Source organism: Hypomesus nipponensis, chromosome 15 (genome assembly GCF_054491055.1).
Source record: "Hypomesus nipponensis isolate SF chromosome 15, ASM5449105v1, whole genome shotgun sequence".
NCBI classification, from domain to species: domain Eukaryota; kingdom Metazoa; phylum Chordata; class Actinopteri; order Osmeriformes; family Osmeridae; genus Hypomesus; species Hypomesus nipponensis.
In genome coordinates this window covers 14,110,138-14,135,000 of record NC_140375.1, presented here as the reverse complement: position 1 = coordinate 14,135,000, position 24,863 = coordinate 14,110,138, and the positions used below count along the sequence as shown (strand labels likewise).

At 44.7% G+C, this 24,863-nt stretch overlaps 1 protein-coding gene and 1 long non-coding RNA gene across 2 annotated transcripts in view; one reads left to right on the top strand and one right to left on the bottom strand.

Annotated features, from left to right (window-relative positions):
* The window catches only part of igsf9ba (immunoglobulin superfamily, member 9Ba), a 40,855-nt gene extending 22,869 nt beyond the window's left edge, over positions 1 to 17,986 (bottom strand). The window contains exons 1-3 of the mRNA XM_084675174.1: positions 17,923 to 17,986; positions 9,771 to 9,968; positions 4,645 to 4,791 (exon numbers count right to left, since the gene is read on the bottom strand). Of these exons, the coding sequence (XP_084531300.1) occupies positions 4,645 to 4,791; positions 9,771 to 9,968; positions 17,923 to 17,986 (409 nt within the window). The remainder of the gene's footprint in view (positions 1 to 4,644; positions 4,792 to 9,770; positions 9,969 to 17,922) is intronic.
* LOC146257664 (uncharacterized) lies at positions 16,074 to 20,809 on the top strand. Its single transcript, XR_014730001.1, has 3 exons — positions 16,074 to 16,181; positions 20,025 to 20,105; positions 20,698 to 20,809. It is a non-coding gene; the product is annotated as an uncharacterized LOC146257664 (long non-coding RNA).
* The last annotated feature ends 4,054 nt before the right edge of the window (positions 20,810 to 24,863 follow it).

The window sequence follows — 24,863 nt, the reverse complement described above, 5'->3', positions numbered from 1 at the left end:
AATAATAGTCATCATATATTTCAGAATCAAGACAGTGAGCCAGGCTAGTTTGATGCGAAACAGCTTCTTTTCAGCATGAGGGTTTCTACCTCGAGCTGTGACCTATTTCTGTCCATGAATCCATTGAAGAGTCTCGCCACCATCAAACGGAATATAACACTTCATTCCATGATTCCATTAAAGCTAACTGCACAGATGTTCCGGTTCCCTGCTAATATTCATGTAGGTTCACTTCACCATCTATTTTTAGGGAAATAAACGCCTGTTCAGCAGGTCTCCTGAGCCAGAAGCTCTCTCTTGTTCAAGGTAATTTCCTGATAACAAACGGCAGCATTGTGCTGCATTTCAGAGAAAAGGATCAGACTGGATCCAAGTGGGTCAAGGCCGGCCAATGGGAGTCTTGCCCTGCTCCTAACTAAACACACACACACTCACACAGACACACACACACACCTGGCCCAAAGTAAACAAACACACCAATTAGCATCTCTAGACATCTGCCCATACACCCTCCCCACCTTCCTTCCATCTCTCCCATCCAAGCACAGAGCCAAGGAAGCTAGTAAAGTACACAGCTGACGACTACCTCAGGTAATGATGTGCTATCATAATAGAGCTTTGCTTCTCTCTCAGCAGGCTGTGGATAGCAATGTTATAATCACCGTTGTGACGGCGTCATATTGATACATAATGTGCTGAGAGGATACGATATGGTGCACTGGAGATAAACAGGAAGTGACATTTACAGTGAGGAGATTGGTCAACAGAGGAGTTCATTCCCGCCATCAGTACAACATGTTAGCACACAGAGTATCATCACAGAGGGAACTTGGGAGATGTTGTACTGAAGTTGAGCAGTATGATCTCGCCCTACTTAACGCAGATCCTCTTCATTTTCACCTCTCCTTTATTCCTGGGTTCATAAACTGGCATGTTCACACCCCAACCTTCCACAAACCCTCCCCTTCCCACCAACCCAACCCACTCCCTCCACATCACCCCTCCACACACCCTCCCCACCACACCACAGCAGATGCCCTATAGCAGCCATTCCCCACCTTTTCCACTTTGCGGCCCACTTGCATAGCTGAAATATTTGTGCCGCCGCCCAACACATCCGTTCACTTAATTCCCGCTCATCACACGTTTAACAACACCACGGGAACAGTTCGCTTTCAAGGCCAAATGCGTTTGAGAGATCAAAGAAGACAAGCGTCCATCAGCGCCACAATAAGCACACATTGTAAAGAGAGGTAAGGCATGTACGACTGCCTGCAGCTACACCTGGATGAGAGGGGCCTGAGGAGAGAGGTCTGAAGTTGGACTCTTTTCGGAGAAGTGAGATAGTTCGATTGCATTTAGGCTCGATTGCCTTACCTATCATTGGTATCCTGGATGTTGCGACCACATTTTTGTTGGGCTCTAATTTTGGGGATCAGAATTTCACCACTCGAATTTGAGCAGCCAGAATTTTGTTGCATTATATATTTTTTTGGGGGGGGGGATGTGAATTTAACTGTTCATACTTGAGCAACCTGAATTTCTGAACCTTGAATTTCTGGATCAGATATTTTTTTTTACATTGAAATAAATGTATATTTCAATTTTAAAGAGGTGAATTCAGAACTAACAAATGCAGTGGTGTTCAAATGTTAATGTTAAGTATTCAATGCCTTTTGTAAAATTAAAAACATGATGTCACTGATTTGCTTCCATATGTGGCCCACAAGTTGGGAATCAAAGGTTGGGCCCACAGAGTACAGTATACTGTCCAAGCCAAGGAAGTATCACACTTAGTGTTCTCGTCCATGTCCTGTCCCTCCCGCTGGCTTCATCACTCACAGCTCCATTATTCGCTGGAAGACTGTTCCTCAGGGATACACACTCTTTTGATTTTGTTGATTTTTTAAAACTTTTTTTTTCCAATGTGAACAGTTACAGAACCAGTGAGAAGGAGAGAGGTAGCAAGAAAAAGAAAAATGGAAGAGAGGGAGAAAGATGCATCCCTGAGGATTATTTAGGAGAGGATGATAAATTATGATGGGGAACAGCATACATTGGGCTGTTTGCTGTACTTCCACAATCTGCAATCATTTTCCCTCAGGCAACAAGATCCCTTTAAGACTATTAGTCCTGAAGCCACTATTATACACACATATACACACACAGAAACTCTTGCTTACTTTTATGTTATTCGTTCTCTCCCTGCAAAAGTCTCTAATTACCATTAAGAGGAGAGGAGAGGAGGGAAGATTAGATGAGAGGGCAGAACAGTGGCCTCACTGTCTTTTGGACACAAGGCCTTGCCATCTGACACCTGCCACTGAGTAGGCATGAATTCACTCTCTGCTTGGCAGGAAGTAAAGGCCAGCAAACAGGAACTCAGAGCAGGAGTGTATGCTAATTCCACCGGCCAAAGGAAATGGCTGCCCTTAGTGTCTGTGTTGCTGCAGAGCAGGGGAGCACCTGCCGCCCTTACAGAGAGCCTTTTAGGAGACAGCAGTGACACGTCTGAATGTCAATTGAAGACACAGATGTCTGAAAACAGACAACACTTTAATGTTGCTGGTCATACCGGCTAATAGCTTGGCTTAAGACACAGATAGTCTTTGGTTTGTAAATAAAATGTCTTGTGCGCTACACATTTGCATTTACCCTGCAACAAGATCTTTCAATTGGACAAGGTATACAAGACACACACTGTATATGGAGTAGAAAAAGAGAAGGAGAGACATCGTTTGAGGGAGAGAGAGAGGGAAAGAGAGCGGGAAACAGAGAGAGAATATGGGGGAAAGAGAAAGAGTTAGAGGGAGAGAAGTAAATAGGCTGAGCGTGAACACTGATGCTACAAAGAAAGAACACTGATGCTCCTGTGTCCGCACAGGAGGCCATTCAAACACACACACACACACACACACACAAGCAGATGTTCACACACTCCCACCCCCTTGAGGCACCGCAGGTGACACACTCTGGCAGAGGCACCGTGAGTTTAACCCAGCAGACAGAGAACTCATTTAACAACAGCCAAATACACACACACACACACACACCCCATTACACATGCATGCATGAGCACACTAACATGCACACACACGAAAATACTGACACAAGCACGTACCCTTACATCATTGAAAAGACAGAAAAATACAGAGGGCAGTTGGCTACATTGCACAAACATGCAAAAGCAGCTGAAGCCTAAAGTTCGTACTGTTTTTTCATGTATATACCACTGTGAACCTATTTGTCCATAGCACAATACACACGCAACTTGGGCCTCATAGGTACAGGACAGACGTGTTTTGTCCATTGTGAAACAAGCGGTACACATGCGCAGAGCTAGATTAGAATATGTATGAGCTTCACACTGTGAGCTTAGGTTCACAGACCAAAAATACACTCAAAGTGTGAAGGAACCTGACAGTGTACTGCTGCAAACTGTCGTACCAACAACGTTTTCACACTCTGTGAAGTGTCTCTTTGCAAGTGCACTGTTTCAATCTCTTAAAAATGTGATTCAAACACACACTATATCTGACTGTAACATTTAAATGCACTGGAAAATAATGATCTAGCTAGGCAGGAGAGGGCCAAGTAGGAGAAGCACAGGATTGCAATAAACAGTGAGAGCCCTAGATAATTACCATGTACATATTTCCTTGTTGCAGGTACTGTGGATTTCAGTGTGCCTGCATATGAAGCTGAATAAACGGCCGAACTATATCTGCACTCATCCTGAATGAATGTTCCCATCAAAACTTGATTTGAGGGATTCCCAGTATACTCCATTTTGTCAAGCTTCGTTGTACTGTGTCTTTTGATGTTAGCAAACAATATAAAAGCGCACATCACACAGGATTGGCTAGCACACTGGGGCGTTTCTTGAGAAATGCAAAGGTGCAGATTTCTTTCCGCACAGTCATCAATTTGATAGCTCCCAGACTTTCCAAGCTGTTCCCAGGCTGGATTGCCCCAAGCAGGCCACAATCAATGTCTTTCTCACCAGTATCTCATCCCTTTACCCCAGGCCATCTGAAGAGTAGTCTGACAACAAAAATGTTGAAAGGTGAATGACAAATACCTTTGATAAATGTATCAGTTAAAAAACAAACACGCAATGGGACTATGTGATGATGGATGGTGGAAGAGAAAATCGAATGAAAATTAGGAGAAACACAATCTACATTAAACATATTCCAAATAGCATTTCAAACAATCAATCAAAGACAAACAGCTGACCAACTCGCAGTGAATCTTGACATGAACGTATCAGACAGTCAAACAGTCTCTTTTTCTCTGGCTGGCAAGTATGATTTGTATGTCCAGAAAATATGTGCTCAGACATCTTCAGAATATGGTGTGGATAAAACATATATAAACGAATGAAAACTCGCAATGAAACCTTGGTGGTCGTCTAGCAACTACAACTGGGCCATAAATCACCATGGTGAACCACTCTGACAAGAGTGCATTACAGAAACAATACTTTCTACACATTCAGTTCTTAACCCTTATACCACTGAATCACCCCATCCATCCATATACTGTACTTGACTCCTGCTAGGAGGGAGGCTGAGGGGACGGGACGGGGCTGGCTTGGCCAGGGGACGGAGGAGGGAGGGGGGAGTTCGGTAGATGACTCACCATTGACCGTGAGGTGCACCCAGCTGCCATTGTGGAAGGTGTCGTACTGCTGCTCCAGCATCAGGACCCGGCACTCGTACCAGCCCTGGTCCTCAGGGTGCACAGGGACAATCTGCAGGGACGCCTTCCCATGAAGACTGGCTCGACCTGAGGAGGACACAGAGTGGGGCAGGGGTTCAGAACGAGGACCAACAACCGGAGGTACCACCGTCACAGGTAGCGCTCAAACTGTCAGTCTATTCTAAAAAGGTAAGCACATTCTATAGTTCTTGACTGACAGTGCCAAGGTTAAGCTTATGCTGCATAACTCAATCCCAAGAAAACCTACATGTTACCCACAGCTTTCTGTATGAGTGTTATTCTCCAATACAGCACTGCTACATTACAGAACATATTTAAACACACACACACACACATCTTCACCCACACATACTGTGGTTTTAGCACCCAGGCCTGGATGATTAATAACTGCCAACTGCACCTTTGAGTCAGTGAGCATGTTGGTCTCACCAAGCTGAGAGATCACGCTGTGCACAATCCATGTTTTTTTCAACTTCAATCATACACATAACTTAGATAAAACAGGGTGGCAACTGCCATGGATCAAGGTCAAAGGCATTTGACTTGACCCAAAATGAAAATGATTGCATTTGAATTTGAGCGGTTTCCCAATCCATACTACTTCACAACCTCTCACAATAAACAAATTACCGTCTGTCCCTGGCCTAGCTACAGCTGCCTGCCAACATCAGGATTAATGGAGCACATTACCTGTGGGGCGATCACTCTCAGTCTCTAGCTAGCTTCTACTGTCTGATGAAGCACATAGGGCTGAAATAGGAAAGCACTCAGTGTCAATACCCTCCAAAAAAGACTGCCTTTTCTTTTAAAGCTCAAAGAGATAAATTGGGATTTCAACAGGAAGGAAGTCAGGAGGGAGGGCTGAAGTGAGGGAGAGCAGGTGGGCACGTTGAAAACCTTCGCTGCTAAACTGTCTGTCTCACAGCTTCTAAAGCCTAGCACTCAGTCATTCACTCAGTCAGTCAGCCAGTCATTCACTCAGCCACTCACTTCGTCACATGACGAGTTTTGAGAGTGGAACTCCAAGTGCTTCTTTGCCTGAGGAGAACACAGGCATTTTCACCCAAGCGTAGAGGTACTGTTAGAACCAAGCATTGAGGCCTCTCACACTGTTAGCACCACTGCATGTTACAGTAGTTCAACTGGAGCGTCAGCTATTGATGTTCCCAGCCATGCATATAGATCCCATAGACAACCTAGCCCCTGGTTGGCTGAAATACCTGGGAAAGAAAACTACAGTTTTTGCACATTTTGTTTACTTTTTTGTCGTGAGCAGAAAAATCGATGAGGATAACGGGAAAAGGGAAGAGAGGGGACTGCAGTCTTGCAGTAAAAAGTCAGGTCTATTTCTGCCCAGGTGATGAAGTGCAGAGAGAGGTGGGAGGTGGCGTGAAGGTTAGGCATCGACCTCAATGCTTATCTGTCAGCGAACGAGGGGCGTGCGGTAAACAGAGCTAACAGCACTGTGTCCATGTCAGAGCACTTCCCCTGGAGCAGCGGACTGAACACTGCACGTCCACACAGGCAACAGGAACACAGAACTCACGCATGAGTTACAATGTCTCAAAAAGCAGCACTTACAGAGGAAAGCCACAGTCTAATATCTCGTCCATACAGTAATAACCACTGTCCCGTTGCAGGCTATTACCTTCATCTGATTACGGATGAAATTGAAGAAGATGGTAGATGATTGGAAGCCGGTTTGCTCAATAATTGAGAGGACATAGAATAAAACTTCATAACCACAAATCATAAATTAATTATTGATGGCCTCCTTGCTTGAGTGGGTGTACAAATACATGTTTTTACGTTTCCATATTATCGCGGGGCACATTGACAAACAGCCTCTGTCTAGCAGACAACAGCTAGAAGACTAATACTCCATTGAACAGTGTTCTGTGCTCCCATTGAAACATTCCCCATCTCACCTCTGAGAACTAGAATTCCGTGACCCCGTCTGTCATAAAATGTGCATAGTTCTGTTGACGCCTTGAACCCTCTTGTCACAGAGAGATACTAGAAATGACTGGCATGTTACTGTGAAACCCAAACCCGCTGCCATTGTTGTCCTGAACCGTATTGGAGCATCAGACATACAGTTTTTGCTAAGCACAGTAAACCTACTGTCTCTTAGAAATACGCTGACAGAGGAATGATAGTACATTTTCTCCTTTGGCTTGAACAAATTATTTAGTGGTTAAGAGATGAGAAATCATGAAATTGTGTGTGAGTGTGTGTGCATGTGTGTGAGTGTCTGAAAGAGAGCTTGAGAGGGAAAATGTGAGAGATTGTGTGAGAGACACTGAACGAGAGAGAGAGAGAGAGAGAGAGAGAGAGAGAGAGAGAGAGAGAGAGAGAGAGAGAGAGAGAGAGAGAGAGAGAGAGAGAGAGAGAGAGAGAGAGAGAGAGAGAGAGAGAGAGAGAGACAGTCCTCCAGACAGTCAACACCATGCATGGAGACCGTGTATGGGTAGCATGGCGTGAAGCGCATGCCATAGTTACAGCCTTTATTACACTGTCACAGAGCTAACATCTAACATGGTGTACCCAGAATGCACTGTAATCGGAGGGGATGAAAATCCCCCAGCACACCCAAGCATCTGCTGCCTCCTGCTAATCCCACAGCCCTGGACCCTGGTCCACATGGCACAGGCTCACTACAGCAGTCACTGTGCTGTGGGACATATGATGGGGCTGTCTGTTAGCAGACGCAATGTGTCGTGCTGTCATTCAGAACACCTCAGCAAGCGTCGGGAAAGCTCCGCTACACCAGGTAAATGGCTTAACGAACAGCCCTTTGTGTGCGTCACTGACACCTACATGTTACATGGAGATTGATTAAATGAAGTTCGTGAGGAAGACAGCGCACCAAGACTCCTCCTTTGCTCCAATCAACTCATACGCATCGGCCCAGTTAAAGCACGGAGGAATGCGACCAAACCAAACTCCCCGCTTTCTCTTCCGTTCCTCTGGTCCTTGTGCTAGCATGTCATTGTCACCCTTCACTGTCTTCTCTGCCACAACCCAAGTTCAATGCCTGGTAAATATGCCTTTACCCTTCATTCATTCCCCTGCATCCCAGTAATCACACTCTCGTCCTTTCAGGACCCCAGGCCTGGCTCTGCTACCGGCCTCCACCAACCGAATCAGGCTCGGCTCTGCTACCAGCCTCCACCAAACTGCATCAGGCTCTGCTACCAGCCTCCACCAAACTGCATCAGGCTCTGCTACCGGCCTCCACCAACCGAATCAGGCTCGGCTCTGCTACTGGCCTCCACCAAACTGCATCAGGCTTTGCTACCGGCCTCCACCAAACTGGATCAGGCTCTGCTACCGGCCTCCACCAAACTGCATCAGGCTCTGCTACCGGCCTCCACCAAACTGCATCAGGCTCTGCTACCGGCCTCCACCAAACTGCATCAGGCTCTGCTACCGGCCTCCACCAACCGAATCAGGCTTGGCTCTGCTACCGGCCTCCACCAAACTGCATCAGGCTCTGCTACCGGCCTCCACCAACCGAATCAGGCTCGGCTCTGCTACCAGCCTCCACCAAACTGCATCAGGCTCTGCTACCAGCCTCCACCAAACTGCATCAGGCTCTGCTACCGGCCTCCACCAACCGAATCAGGCTTGGCTCTGCTACTGGCCTCCACCAAACTGCATCAGGCTCTGCTACCAGCCTCCACCAAACTGCATCAGGCTCTGCCACCGGCCTCCACCAACCGAATCAGGCTCGGCTCTGCTACCAGCCTCCACCAAACTGCATCAGGCTTGGTTCTGCTACCAGCCTCCACCAAACTGCATCAGGCTCTGCTACCAGCCTCCACCAAACTGCATCAGGCTCTGCTACCGGCCTCCACCAACCGAATCAGGCTCGGCTCTGCTACCAGCCTCCACCAAACTGCATCAGGCTTGGTTCTGCTACCAGCCTCCACCAAACTGCATCAGGCTTGGTTCTGCTACCAACCTCCTCCACTAATCGGGCTTGGCTCTGCTACCAGCTATGCTTCAATAAAAGCAGCAATTATTAAATTGCTGGTGTGTTACTGAACTTGTGAAATGCAGCTATATGTCCTTTGTGCCTATGGGATTTAATGCCTGCATTCCACATGCTTATTGTACTGTGCTTTGTGTGTGTGTGTGTGTGTGTGTATGTGTGTGTGTGTGTGTGTGGGGGGGGGGGGGTGAGTGAGTGTGGGGAGTACAGTCTAGCAGCATACTGCTGATAGGGGGATATTTCACTCCACGCTTTCAGCCTCAGCAGATGTATGGTGATTAAGTCTCAGGCACTGGTCTTCCATTGGCCCTGAACACTCGGCATGGAGGGAACAGCAGGTAAAGCTTCTACTAAAAGGAGCCAGTCTGAGCGACCCAGCCGTCACATGGGTCCCTGCTCCCGAGGACGGCAAACACATAAACACCACCCACTGTGTGTGTGTCAGGGGCCACGCTTGAGGGCAAAACAAGCCGCCTTAAGCTCACCGCCGCAAAAAAAAAAGTGACCCAGGATCAGATTAAAATGAAAGTTTTATTTTGCATTAAATAGGACTGGTAGGTCCTATCCGTAGCACATTATCGTTGCAATACATCCAAATCAACGCAGTTTAACCAAAAACATAAACTGATGTGTGCTCGCAGCATTCCATGTCCGCGCGGTCTACTATGCTTGCTATAACAGCCACCGCAGGGCACAAACAGAAGTCCAGGTGTCGGCACGAAAGTCAGAACTTAAGAAGGCTAATAGGCTAAGAAAATATTATGAAAGTAAAGAAAGTTTCTAAATAATAAGCAAACTGATCATCTTATTTGCACTCAAACAAAATAACAACGAGTCCAACATATTGTAAGACACAAAGCTCAAGAAACAGTATTTGTGTATTAGTTATTGCGAAAAAAATTGGCTTGCGCTCGCATTAACTATTGATGTCTTTACCAAAGCTGATATCAAACTTACGTCCCTGAACTCTCCATATAATAAGTAGAGGCCTGTGCCCCCAATAAATCGTTCTGTGTAGCAAGGCGCCTGGGAGGGTAGAGGCTCCTACCTGTGTACTCCGGGTCCACATGGGGAGGGTAGAAGCGGAAGTTGATGAACAAGGGGATTGGCACTCCAAACTTGAACCACTCCACCACGTAAGGGGGCTGCTGGCCGTCCAGGGGAGGGGACACGTCACATCCTAGAATCACGCTCTCTCCAGCTCGCGCCGTCACAAAACGGGGCTCTTCTCTCACACCGTGGGCACCTGGGGGTGGAGGGGAGACAGGAGATCAGCCACGGTGATGTTAGTGTAGTTTCATAGACGATACAACAAGAAAGGGGGAGGCGGAGGACAAGGGTTTTACTACAGCACGCTGAAACACTGACATTCTGCTGAGCAAGCTTTGAAACCACACAGCAGTAAGGTCCAGAAACTAGGCCCAAGGTGTGGTGCTCAACGCTCCTCCATTTCTACATCCTTCTTTCTGCCGTAAAACCACCACAGTTGCTCTTTACTGGTGGTGTCTCTCCTGGTGAATGTGGTATGTCCAACTGTGGTGTAGCAGATTGTACGCAAGCTGGCCAGAAGGCTCCATTGATCAAAGCTGGCTCCTGCTCAGATGAGCTTTACTATGAGTGCCACGGTAACCACGGAACCAGCCCTGGCGTTTTGCCACGGATCTCCAGGCACGCTGCCGAGCGCTGACCTATCGGACGGCTGAAAGGTCAGCGTACCTGCCTCAGCAGAACCCTCACTCTGGGAATGGATTTTCTGCGGCTGCCTCCCCCGCTCTCATTGAGCCTGGATCTCCTCCCCCGTCAGAGCAAGCATGGCTGCCTGACTTCACCCACGGGGAAAATCGCTTTGGGGATCAAGAGACATGCTGACGGTTCACTCTCCAGTAACACCAGCTGAATAACTTAGCACTTTCATTAACAGTATGATTTGCATTATCAAGGCAAATTTTTTCCAGGAAGTACATCTTCCATCTACTGGAGTCTTTCTGCAGCCTTCGCCTCAGGAATGAGGTAGCAGTATTCAGATGCTCCATGTCCATGGAAGCTACATCAACTCCTGTGCTTTTCACTAGTGTTACTTCCAATCTTTCCATTGGCGGTATTTTGCTAACACAACATATTGGAACCCTAAATATTTAGTCCTGTCTTTTCTTTGGCAAGGCTAAGTCAAAGATCTTTTGGGCATCACCTCTGAAGGCCCTATGAATGAGTTAGTGATTGTTTTTACCAGTTTAATCTGCTTTATCCGGTGGAAGAGTTAATCCACTTTATTGCGTTTAGCCAGCACAGCTTTGGGACTGAAACAGAGCAGATTTAATCAAATTACACTTTTTGTAAAGTGGAGCCGTGGTCTGCCAGTCACGGACCTTCCTCCTGGAAACTGCCCTGCCATTGTGTCTCCCTGGTAAGACACCACAAAAATCACGATAAGAAGCCATGGCTTAGCCCTAATGACTGACCCAGTGGTACACGTGCACAAATCACAAGTCACTGGACCTTCCACATGACCACAAAACAGCCCTTAATACTAAAATCCACACTAAATAAACTACAGACAAGGCAACATAAGTTACTCAGCTGAAGGAGGAAGGGGGCGGGGGGTCTCAAAGCTGTGAAAATGTAGGTCACTGCCAGTAATATGTGCTACAAGCGTGAAACCAGTAAACGCAAGGTAAGAAGAGAGTAGGAGAAAAGATGGAGCAAAGAAGGAGTGGGAGGGAGCATGTGTTGTTGTGACTATAGTCATGGTATTACAGGTCCACCATGTAGGACCTCCTAATGCGCCTGTCTGGAAAGCTCTACCTCCTCCCCGGTGCAGCACAGTCACATGATCCTCTCGAAATCTTCGTAGTCTTCCACAAAACCCAACACTCTACACTCTGACGCTTTCTAAATTGGTTCATATCACCTCCGGCTTCATTAGCACTCCCGACATTGTGCAGATGCTCCTGATTGCATCTCTACTCCTTACAAACCCCAAAGTTCTCTGAAGGCTCCTTGATGACAAGATCTATTTTCAGGAAAATATTCGACGCAGTTGCAACCCATCTGTGATGGAAAACAACAACTTATTAAGAATGCGTTTGTAAATAAAAAGACTCTGAAGTACAGTTGAATGACAAATTAATTGGGTCAACGGTAAGTGTAGTATCCAGTGTCCTCTGAACCACAACCTTGGAATGAGACAGTCCTACCCTTCTGGACCACAAAAATGTTCAGTTTTTCACATGGTACTATGGACACCTGGGTTATTAGGATGGGAGGCATAAACACCAACCTTTCCACTTCTCTCCACACTGCTTGGCTAAGTTCAACAGTTTAGGTATCGGTTCAACATTATTTTGGGATCTTGGTCCCACTGAAAGCAATTGTGGGTAGATGAATTGCTATAAAGACCCAGGATAATATACTGCCTGGCTAATAACTCCCCAATCCCTTTATGAGATCATCACAAGGGGACGATCAGCACAGGCCCGGTCACTGCTACTGCCGTTTTCATTTCCTTAATGGAGACACAGTGACCTGCTTGGGTTTATGGGGCCTTTTTCAAGGGAACATATTTACGCTCTCAACAAGACATAAATGCCAGCTGTGCAAATCATGAGACAAGCCTTCCTGCTCTATGTGTTCATGCGTTGAGGTCCGACCCCACACGCACTCCATCACACAGGTACCAATACATCCCAAAAAAGATCCCAAGTCAAGATACCAGCCCACCCTCTGTTGGCTTAGCGTTGTAACTATGACAACGGAGAAACAATTTATTGCACCCAGGGTATGGAATGGAAGCTAAACGAACACAAAGACAGAGAGAGAAGCTGTCACTGAAGCAACCGTGTACATCTCATTAGACAACAAACGATGTGGTTTATGTACAACATTGAAACTATAAATACGTAGATCAATGTATAGGCTAGTATGCACTTTACAAAATGAACTACACTTCCCTCAATTATCTCTGTTGTCTATTTCTCACCTGTAAATGAGCTAAATCAAAGGGGGCCTATGTCCCAAAGCACAATGCAGGAGAATAAATCTCCATTATTTGGCGCAGGTTAAATAGGCAGGTTCACTCCCAGTAACACCAGCAGCTACTGTACACATGCCGTGTCACCTCCTTCTGTTGCAACTCACTTAATCAATAAAAGGCATCTGCTCAGAGTCGATCAACATCTGTCCAGGGCACATGAATCATCACTGTCGAAGCAGCTGGGACAGCCAGGAGTTAAAATCCACTGGAGGTTTTTCAACCAGTGTTTTTTTCCAAGTGGCTGGCCTGATAATGGGACTTGCATGAAAAGTACTCTGCACTGTGCTTGCAGTGATGATCATAGATCTGTGTATGAACGCTCTAGGCACTTTGGGCAATAATTATGCAGCCAGAAAAATGTTTCTGAAAAATTTGTGACATTAATGAGGGCCAATATCATGAGAGATCACATAGAATGTGAATAAATATAGAGAAAAATAATGAGAAACAATATGAATATTCTGGGCTGGATTTTTTTGGACTGTACTGGAGGCTTTGCTCACTCTAGGGTGCCTAAATCTTCTTTGTGACTCTGAAAATCTCTCTATAAATGTTCCAGGAGTGCTCTGGACTCATATCTACAGCAGCCTCACGGAAGGTTGAGATTTGTGAAGCTTGGCGTTAACAAAAGAGAACTTAAAATGACATATGCAGCGCTCTACACGGCCCCATATTGCCAAGGCGTGACACGCTGAGAACTGGCTTCTGAGTGCACAACCACAATGGACGGGCGACACGGCGTACAGGAAGTAATGGAGTATGGACCTGACCAGAGAGAGCCTCAAGGACATGAAGCTAGTGGGCTGGACAGGCCTCTGACAGGGCAGTAATTGAATGCGAGCCTGCATGTGCTGAAGGTCACATTAGAAAAGTGTGTGTGTGTGTGAGGGGAAAGGGGGGGGGGTCTGTAAGTGCGAAGTGTCTGTATTGAGATTAGTTAGAAGCAATGACAGCCAGTAGCATTCTTAGACTGCCAGAGTGAACTATTACATAGTGTGCATAACCCTAAAGCAAACAACTACATGAAGATAGTGGGACCATGGGACAGTATCAAGAAGGACACCACTGTTACAGAAGGACCAGCAGGTCAGTGACTCAGTCCTACTCTAGCAGATCCACAAGCAGTCTGTCAAACTCAGGGTTGAGTAAAAACATCACAATGATACATGACATCTGGACATGACTCATGTAACACAACAGACACTTCCCTGTGTCCTCCACTCAACCCACGCCTATACACACATATACTGTACATACACACACAGGCTTACACAATGACCATTCTGAGAGCTTCCCATTGGTCACTACACTGCAGTAAAAAAGGTGTAATAGTCTCCTCTCTACTGAATATTTTTTTCTAAACGGTATATAATTCATCCAACATAGCCACCACCAACTACAGCGCAGTTTCTCCCCCTTGCCTCCTACACAAAGCAACAGAAGTGTGCTTTGTCTGCTAGGCTAAACACACAAGGGCCCACACATATTCACAAGCACTGAGCTAACTGTCTCCTATCCTGCAGTATGAAAACTTGGCCACTGTCTTTTAAGACCAAGAGGGTGATTCAGCTGACAGATAGTAACCTCTTTGCCATCTAACTTCAAGTCTAGTCTGTTCCTTCTCCGGTCCTCTTTGAAGGACCAGCCCACGCACACTAGCTGGGCCCAGTTAGGGAGGGGCCTCAGCCTCGAATAAGCTGACACCTGCTTCTTCCGGAGAAACACACACATACACCAATACAAATGCACATACAAAGTATAAACACGTGTACATATGTACGGATGTGAAGACACACTCACACAAACATCTCTCTTACGCATGCACCCCAAAAAACATGCTCAAGAACACTCAGAGCTGGTGTGAAATGGGCAAGGCTTGCCAGATGCCCAAAGGGCAGACCGATACCGCTGGGCACTGCCAGAGAGGCATATTAAAGACAGTAAGACCAGGAAGAGGTGTCTGTGCCAGGAGTTTAATAGTCCCTGATGTCATTTTTACACATATGCCAACATAGACACAATCCACATCCACATACCCACATACTCAGGTCAAACAGAGGCAGTAAATTCCTTAACCATGCTGTAGATTTATATCATTAAAAGCCCTATTGGTACAGCACTATTAGAGCATATTAACTTGCTTATATGGCCTTGTCTAATTACAGTGGGTTATGGAAAATAATGTTTATTCAACGTTAATAAATCTCTCAGACCAGCATAGCTCCAAATAACTGTAAGTGATAGGATCTGCTCAATACATTTCATGATATGCCAGGGTTCTTTCAGGCAAGCTTCTCAGTTAAACCCAAAGCTTGCCTGTACCTCTCTGTCAGATCATTTCACTCTATCCAACATCATATTACAGTCGCCAACCTTCTCTCCTTTCTCTCTTCTCTCTCTCTCTCTTAATTTCTCTCCATCTCTCACTACCATGTATTGCAGACCCTCTCGCTCTGCGGCAATCTTGTCTCTCTCACTGTGTCAATAACACTACAGTGAATCTCCTGAATTCTGCTGAGCCTAATAATATGACTGTTATTTGTTTCCCCCCATTTAAATCCTTCGACCCTCCCTGTTCAGTGATGGAATCCATTTTCTCCTCGGTTGCCTGGAGAAGTACTTGTCTATTTTCCGACCCTGAGGGTTCACGTGAGAGAAGCAGGAGCTTCTTTTCCTTAAGGGATAGGGCCTGCAGTCCTTCTAGTCTGGTCTGGACGTTCAGTGAGGCCAGACAGATTCACATAAAATGAGTAAATAAAACATGAGTCACTGACTGGTAGCCAAACTTCTTTGAATGTCTGCATACACAAGCATTGCATAATGCGATTCCTCACTATCCTTGGGGGGGGGGGGTATAAAGTTTGTTTGAGGTCATTCCTCAGGGCATGAGAAGTCAAGCCCCAGGAGACAGCAGGGGGGGTTCTGTCCTCAAACTAGACCCCCTTACTTATCCTGGCTATCCCAGAATGCCCTAGGCTTTGTTTGCAGGGAGATTCCACAGGGACGGTACTGGCTGAGCGGAGAGGAGTGGAGAAAGCAGAAAGAGCTGGCAGATGCCCAGTGCTGGGTTGGCAGGAGTCTGCCTACCACAGCTTGAGAGCTGGGCTTTCTCTAGCCCCAGCTCACAGGCCTCACTCCCTCGACTGGGACAGAGAAAGTAGAGCATATGCCTGAAAGTGAGAGTCGATGTCAACGAATGAATGAGTGAGAACGGAGTATATGTCACAACTTGATCTAGTGAAAGGAGGCTATGTCAATAAGTGAATCCTCGTGTGAGTAGTAGTGGTGCAACAAAGCAAACAGGAGAGGAGGGTGAGTGAGTTAGGGAATGAAGACTGCAGCATAGAATTATTCCTGTCTTGCTCCCATACTATGAATGAGTAAGAGAACATGATAGTCAGGAGTAAAATGAGAAAACAGCTGTGATGGGTAAGTGGACTACTACTAACACACATGGCGCTGAGGATTTAGGTTTGTTGAGGTCAATTCCATTTAACCACCACTTAGTTCAGGAGCTATGTTGAAATACAATTTATGTCTATAGCATTTTTACAAGGAAATTTTAAATGTATTTATTAATTCGCTAAATTGATTGCTTTGAAATGGGACTGACCCTGGGCTTTGGACCTGCTACACCTGCCACCTCATCCACGGTACCCTCTAGTCCACAGAACTGGACAGACTGGACAGACTGGACAGCACAGACGGACAGAATATAGGTTGAGCATAGTCATTAAAACATATGACTGTAGATTAACAGATCATAGGATCCAATCTCCCCATTACATTGCTTTGGGCAAGTGTGTCTACTAAATTAATTCATAAAAGTAATTAAGACAAAGTGACCATGCTCAATTCATTCAATATTTTGTGGTTTGATGCAAGGATAGAATTCATGTTTAAGGTTTTCAGATTTGTTTCATTAGAATAAATCCGTTCACAGATCTCGGACTTGGTTCCATTGGAAGCATGGAAGCCGGAGATTTAAAAAGTTAAAGCCAACTCAGTTTATACATGATAATACTGATTATTTATGCCATGATGCTAAGCATAATCAGAATCTGAATCTGAATCAGTTTTAATCGCCAAGTAGTTTACACAACAAGGAATTATATCAAATGAATTTGGTATATGGTTTCCAAACAACAGTCATTGTTCACAGATAACACTGTCTTCAGTGCCAGAATATTTGAATATTAAGAATATTTCAAACAAAATCTTTTGGGGTTCAAAACGAATACATGGCCATAAGTTTCTTTGTTTGGGAATGAGGGGTCACAGTTATCAGGTGACCTCTTGAGAAATGTCTCCCTCACCTGGACACAAATGGAAAAGCAAGGTTAAGTAAGTCCATAGGTCAATATAGCCAGCTCATAAAAATGGGAACAAACTTGAATTATTAATAAGGAAACTTATAATTGCTGCTCTCCAGACAATAACTCCATCCATGCTGATATGCAGTACTCAAATTGAAACAGTTCATGTCATCCAGATACAGCAATGTGCCTTGCCCTCTCAAATATTGCATCGCAAATATCCATCGCAAGATGCACAGGACTACACAAAACATCTAACATAATCCAATGTAAAGCTTATTTGAAAAAGAAAAGATATACCTTATATTTATTACCTTTCCATGTAAAACACAGATGTGGTCACACCCCTTTTTGAAATTGTGAAACTATGATTTCTATTGTAACTGATTATGAGTTATCATCAGATATCATGCTACACTAAATCATGGTTTTTGTATTTGCTTTATTCATATAACAATTACCTACAGAATTGCTTTTAGTACTCACTATGCCACATCCTTGTGGTCTATGCTCACTGGTAGTCTGGGGTTCAGAAGCTATTGGCAATTGAAAAATTATTTTCCACATCAAATGTAGGCTATCAAAGGTTTACGTTTCATTTCTTCATTTAAAACCAAGTATTGTTTCAAACGAGAGCTATTTTCCCATTAAACATTCACTAATAGCAATTAACTAAAGCTGAAGTTTCACGTGACTTGCGAAATGCAGCCATTTGTTACAATGAAATACAGCCCTTGCTATGGACTGTCATCATAAAATCGTGACTAAATTCAAATGCCAGCAGAAAAACACAAGTACAGACGCTAAAAACAATATATTATGGGCGGAACAAGATATATTGCACTTCAACTCACCTTGAGCGGCTGTTCCTCTGGTGCTGAATACACTTGCTATCAGAGTGGCCACATACCAAATCATAGTACTATTGCCGACCAGCTATTACCACGCAAAGTGCCCCGTTCAACGAATCTTTCATATTCGACCTTGCACCGCACGGTGTCCAATCGATAGCCTTTTATTCATATTCTGTATCTTTTCCTTTCTGCGATTCCCTTCATCCCTTCCCTCCCCCGTCCTTCCGTCCGCATCCTCTCCCAAAGAGACAGAGCACCTGCACCGCCGCGGTTGTAGTAGACGGAGCTGCTTTACGAGCGCATAGTGAAACCAAGTGCTAGAATGTAGTCAGCAGGTCCGCCTCTACTATCATTGGATTGGTTGGTGATTGAGGCTTTGGGGCGTGTATTGGTTATCCATCCGCCCCTTCTTACCCGAATGACAGGAGAACAGTCGGGTACCAATTCAAGGTGAGTTGGAGCGTGCCGTAGTAGTGGAACCGCAGTATCATGCGCATTGACAGAGAGCCGAGTCCGCATCTTTAAATGCCTCCTTATAAGTGTCACCACGTGGCACCATCATTGTTCAAATATCACCGATTATACTGAGAGCCTTTGGACAAATATGTATTCTTCATATTCAGCCTACTCTACCACAGGTTCTGGCTGTGTTGCTGCAACTGCATACATAGGCTATGTGATTAATATGTCACTAATGCGTTCGTGGGTGGTCGCCTTAGTGTCACTTATTTAAAACGTTATATTTGTATTACTGTACTAGCGTACTATGTGCTAATGTAATGGGTGTGGCGAAAGATACAATAGGGTTTGCCTGTTTCTAAGAAGGGAGCAGCGAGTTTAGGGATGCTGTGTAATCATCCATGCTCGGTGTTCTCTATGTCACAGCACTGAAACCCAATCCATTGAAATACTATCCACAAGACGTTCAACGATCTGCTCATTCATTGCACATACAAACCTCACAGGATTCAAATGTAGCCTATCTTTTTGGTTTATTTCACCTGTCAATTATTGAAAGACATATTCAAACACCTATAGCATGTTTAGCCTTCATTTCTAGTAATGTTTCAAGAAGCAGTCTGTGTATTAATACTGCATGCATGCACTTTCCTCAATTAGATGTGAGCAATTCAGCAAGTGTGTTTCTCAAGGTGTCAGCTAATGTTTATCATGCCACACAACCCAACCTTTCACAGACTGATTCCAAGCATTATGGACACATGACTGCATCAGCATGTGTTGAGAAGGGAGTGCTTGCCCAATTAGAGACTAAAGCAAAACTAATGTTGACTGGATTGCCAATGCTGCAGACCCATGGACATTCAAAAGTTTAACAGCACATTTAAAAAGGTGATGACAAGAATAAGTATTTTTAGAAAGAAGTGGACTACACTATAGCCAAGTACTCCAGTTAAGAGTGATTAATTTGAAGCCTTGTTGAGGCATGCATGTATTGGGTTGTGAAACTGTCAACAATCAAAACAAGCTTAGTGTGTACAATTTGGGCCAACATTAGCTTGGTTCACAGCACACATTATCTCCTCTGATGATTCTCTCATGGCCTCATCCTGTTGTCCTGCAAGAGAGAGAATCAAAACCTGAAACACACAATAGAAAGCTGTATCAGGAGACAAACTGTGTTTGGAAATACATCTGTGATTCAAGCTGTCCGAGGTCTTGGAGTACTGGACAATTCAAAGTCAAACAAATCGAGAATGTTATGTTGTCATCAAGGTGAACTATGTCTGGCTTGTTAATATGATTTCTGTGTACAATGGTGAGGCGATGTGTTGAGTAAAACACATATGTAAAGGTGTCTTTCTCATGGTACAGTAAAGCAGGGGGGGCAGTTTCTACAGGAATTGATGAAGTCATCCAAAGAGTGGAGTTGCCCTCTCTCACATCTTCCCAATTACTGTCAGGAGAGGTACACTGCTCTGTGACTGCTGCATGGCAAACTGAACACAAGGTCATTTCATCTCTCTCTCTTTCTCTCTTTCTCTCTTTCTCTCTCTCTCTCTCTCTCTCTCTCTCTCTCTCTCTCTCTCTCTCTCTCTATGTCTCTCTCTCCTCTCTCACCTTCCCCCTCTTTCCCTGGCCAGGCCTAAAGTTGCAGAAGTGCTGACACATCACCTTCTCCTGACCAGGACATATCATGACCCTCTGGGAGCATATAAGCCCTGGTAAGTACAGGGTCTGTTTCCACGGCGACACAAACATGGCATAATGGCATTAGCCCAGCTTTATGGGGCTGTAGGAGCAGACAGGGCTGGTAGGCTGGGTTACGCTGGGGTTTCTTTCAGATTAGAGTGACAGACTGTAGCATGGGACAGATCGGAGTGCCAAGATAATCTCCAGTTATGCAACAAAACTGTGAATCTTTTTAAAGTATTGTTACTGTAACAGGCTGTTGACATTATGGTATACCTTTTTGCATAGTTACTGAAGCACAGTTGCAGTACTTATACTTCCTTATGGATTTGCACAAATGATCAAGCCCTCACCAGTTACTGTATGCATTCCAAAGACAAACGTGGATTATTGGTTTCCTTGGCAGGATTGCTGATGGGTTACATGGGTAAATAACTTGACAGTCTATAACATAGCATTATCTTTCGGATTAAATAACTAAGTGTTACCTTTCAACAACCCCCTATTAAACTGGTGTCAGCCTGAGGTTTGTCAAAAGCCGTTTTCATGAAGCGTTGCTGCAGTGTCCTGTAGTCCATGCTAGCAGGCCCATAGAGCTTACATGTTCTGGTTTTCTGCATCTAGACTTCATCTGTCACCATGTAACTGCCAACCCACAATGGTTCCAATGGATGGCAAGCTAATCCGGCCCTTGCCACACGTGATTCCTACAAGGGCAGCTTGAGTTGGGTATTAAACAGCCTTTCCTAAATGCTTACAGTCTCATTCCCCTAACATCTGTTGCCCCGAGTGTGGACATACAGTACATGAGATAGGGCTCTCCAATGTGCAGACGTGATGGTCAATGACCCATCTGGATGTATCTGGGGATTTTGGACACACAGTAGATGCCAGGATGTAAGGACTCCTTCCTGGAAGCCACCGCACTCAATGAACAGGGTATTTTTTCTGTTCCCTTTTGTTTTATAAGTGCCACATGTTCCTGCAGCATGTCTCGCATATGCAAGAGCTTGTATGAATGCGCAAAGTACTACACAGAAGGAAAATTAACACAGATTGTCTTGATGATGACTGTCGATAATAAGTGTTAAATGTATACAGCAGGCAGGTAGTCTTCATTTAAATCTGACGCATCATCATCATTCATCATCAATAACATCATTTTTTATAAGCCAGAAGATAAGGGTAATCAATAAACAAAGACTTCCGCCAGAGAGTAGACGGGCAGGAGCGACCGCAACCACTGCAGCACTGTGCCAGCTGTCACCACTTCAGCCTGAATGGGGGGATTCCCAACACACTGGTCTGCAGCCTCTGAGGGACCAACATGCTAATGATGGGATTCATACAACAGGGGAACCTAAAGGTAGAAGCTCTGGAGACTGGAGGAGGAACACTGACAACGACAGGACTCAATTAGTATTATGTGTTATACTGCTCGTCTTTACACGCTTTATCTGTACCGCAGAGAAACAACATCTGAACTTGAGAAGCAAAGATGTGGGTGTAGTCTGTGAAAGTACTACACCCACTTTCCAGTACAGATGTGACTTCCGATTATATGGTTTCCAAGAAGAAGTACAGGCGTGTTGCACATGCCTGCATGGATATATAGCAAATCTGAAGATGGATTTACCTGTATTGGCTAAACATCAACAGTGAACAGATTGGCAATGCCAAGCATACACAGATTGATACTACGAAGCCCTGATCCTGTCAATAAGATTCAGTTTCAGATCAATTCCATTCCAAACAAATGCGTCTAATATCATTACAACATGAAAGGCTTATATCTTACAGCAATAAATAGTCCCCATGAAACATGCAAATCCATAAAGGAATCCAGGAAGTAACATACTGTTACAGTACAATCCAACATAACTCTTATCAGTCAGAGAGCCCTTTGAACAAAGTGTCAAGACTTAAGAGGCGGATGGAGCATGTACGATGTCACTGGCCTCTGGTAGGATGGCTAAAACTATACTGCCTCAAAGACAGAAATACAGGTGAATGCTTTAAACTCACACAGAGCATGCAAACCCTGCTATGAGCCCTCTCGATTGCCATGACCAGACCTCAGAAGAGGTTGCATGTGAACGGCCGGTAGAAATAAATAGCCAAACAATCTGCTTATCGTAGCTCTGCTGAGCCCATCTCCAGCTGATTTTATGGGACATTTGAATGAGTATCAATTCTATATTCACGTATGCAGGTATGCCTTGCTTGCCTTGCCTGCCTTCACACACAAGCCCTTCCCCTCCACATCTCAGATAAGCAGACGGAAATTAATCCATTTTTCTTTCTCGCTCCCTCTTTCCAGTGTGTGTGCATGAGAGAGTGTGTTTGTGTGCATGTCAGTGTGTATGTGTGTGTTTGTGCCAGTACAGTATGTGTGGATGCACACATGTCCACAGGGAGCCTGGGTCTGTGTCTAACATGAGAAACACCAAAGAATTACAGACAAAATGCAGAGGCTTCCGAAGTATTCCACCACTTCATCTATTTTCAATCTCATGGTCGGGTAATCAGACACTAATGCCTGACTGCTTCCCATGTGAATTTGATTCAAATTATAAAACTTTTTTTAATCCTCATTTACTATCACTATCCTTTACATATTTCATGGCTGCATGTCATATTAACATAGAAAGAAAGATAGTGATAGTACTGTAGAGACAAACAGAGATTTGATCACCGGAAAGATGTTTAGTAGAAATGTGTTTGACTGGCAGTGGGAAATTTTGAATGTGTCTCTTATGTGAACATCACTTTTCGTATCTGACCAGCTTAATTTCAGTCAGAATCTTTTGGATTTATAAACAAATCACCTTTGGATTGACGTTTTATTAATTTAGTAGACACTTTTATCCAAAGCGACATACAAGTACATATAAGGTACAGTGGTCCATATGTTCTAACAGTTTTTCAGTGCTCATAGTCAAAGAACAGTCATTTGGCGGAAAGACGTGGGGATTCACTCTCTAGGTTTAGAGGAGCTGTTGAGATAACTGCTCCATGTCCCACTGCAGTTGTCCTCCATCGCGTTCTTATTCTACACAGCACTGTCGGAATGTCCATGTAATGAAATGCAAGATGTCATGTAGTGTACTAATTTTCCAATCATTTCAAATACATACACCACACTACTGTGTTTGGTCGTCAAGGTCAATGTTACACACATCTGAATCACATTTCTTTATTTAGCAGCTGGATGTAATGAGAATGGTTGCCATAGTTTCCAAATCTCGAACAGGTGTACAATGTTGTAGCCCATCACTATAAGAGGCCATTTAGAAAATAATTTAGACTGTCCTTACACAAACACATATGAAACACATACACAAACACATATGAAACATTCACACACATTCATACTGCTGAAAATTCACAGCCACATATGTGAAATGATTGCATCGACACATATGAAATGTATTCACATTCATATGTGAAATATTCACACATGCATTCATACTAGTGAAAATGTACATACACATGAAATGGTCGCACAGACGCATGAACACACTCATATATGAAACACTTGAGTCTTATAAGGATGACTAAAAAACTTTGAGAATGTAAGAGTGTGAGAACATTTTCACTATATCCAGAAGGCATGTCAGTATATCCGGAAGTCAGTTCAGGGTTAGGGTTAGGAGGGTTACCCTAGGGTTAGTGTTTTCTGGATCAGAAGGCTGTTGTTTTTGACCTGTCTGAGTAGCCTACCCTATCAGGCCCCTCATACATCACACCTCCATCTCCCTTTGGAGAATCCCACCATTAAACTTTAGTTGCACAGGTTATCCAGTAGGGAGTCCGGTGGCTGAGCGGTGAGGGAATCGGGCTGGTAATCAGAAGGTTGCCAGTTTGATTCCCGGCCGTGCAAAAATGACGTTGTGTCTTTGGGCAAGGCACTTCACCCTACTTGCCTCGGGGGGGAATGTCTCTGTACTTACTGTAAGTCTCTCTGGATTAGAGCGTCTGCTAAATGACTGAATGTAAATGTATCCACAACGTTTAAGCAAATGCGAATCCATAGGCCTTCTTAACTTCACATGGGAAAGAGTAAGGACTAAATTAAGATAAGATAAGTAATTTAACAAAGTAACAAACCTCAAAATGATTCTTTGTAGCGTAGTTTGCTCTATTATCCTGGTAATTGCAATCTAGGTAAATTTTACCTTTGTGTTGCGGAAATGTGTCTACAGTCTCTTTGACATGGTGCAAGTCTATTGGATCACCGCCCTCCTAAATTAAGTGCTGGGGGGGGTGGGGGTGTGAGGGAGGGCCGGGGGTAATAGAACGCTGCTTGGTGCCGTCCTTTGGGCTGTGAATTCACAGATTTATATGAAGAGTGCGTCTCACACCAAAAGAGAGAACTCTGTTCATAGCACGCTGTGGTAGCAAATTCATGGTAGACATTTTTGTGTACGCTGTCTACAGGAGTGTTACGCCCCCTCCAATGGCTCGGGTGAGGAGGAGCACGCAACTGCCCTAGGCCGCACAGTGGTGAGGGATGCGAGAGGGTAGCCCCAACAAACGTGTTTGCCACAACCAAGGATGCCGTGTACACAGGTTTAATAAGTACGCATGTACATTTACATACACAAACAAACAAAACAAACAATGGGGGAGGGACAACAACAACGGGGTAGGAGTAGGGCAGTGCCAGCGGTCTGTCAAATCAAAGAAATAATACAAAAGGTCCCTAATCTTCCCCACCCCTATACTCTTTCCTAACACCAACTAAACTACAACTAACCTCACTGCTACAAGACACAGGGTGACAGCCG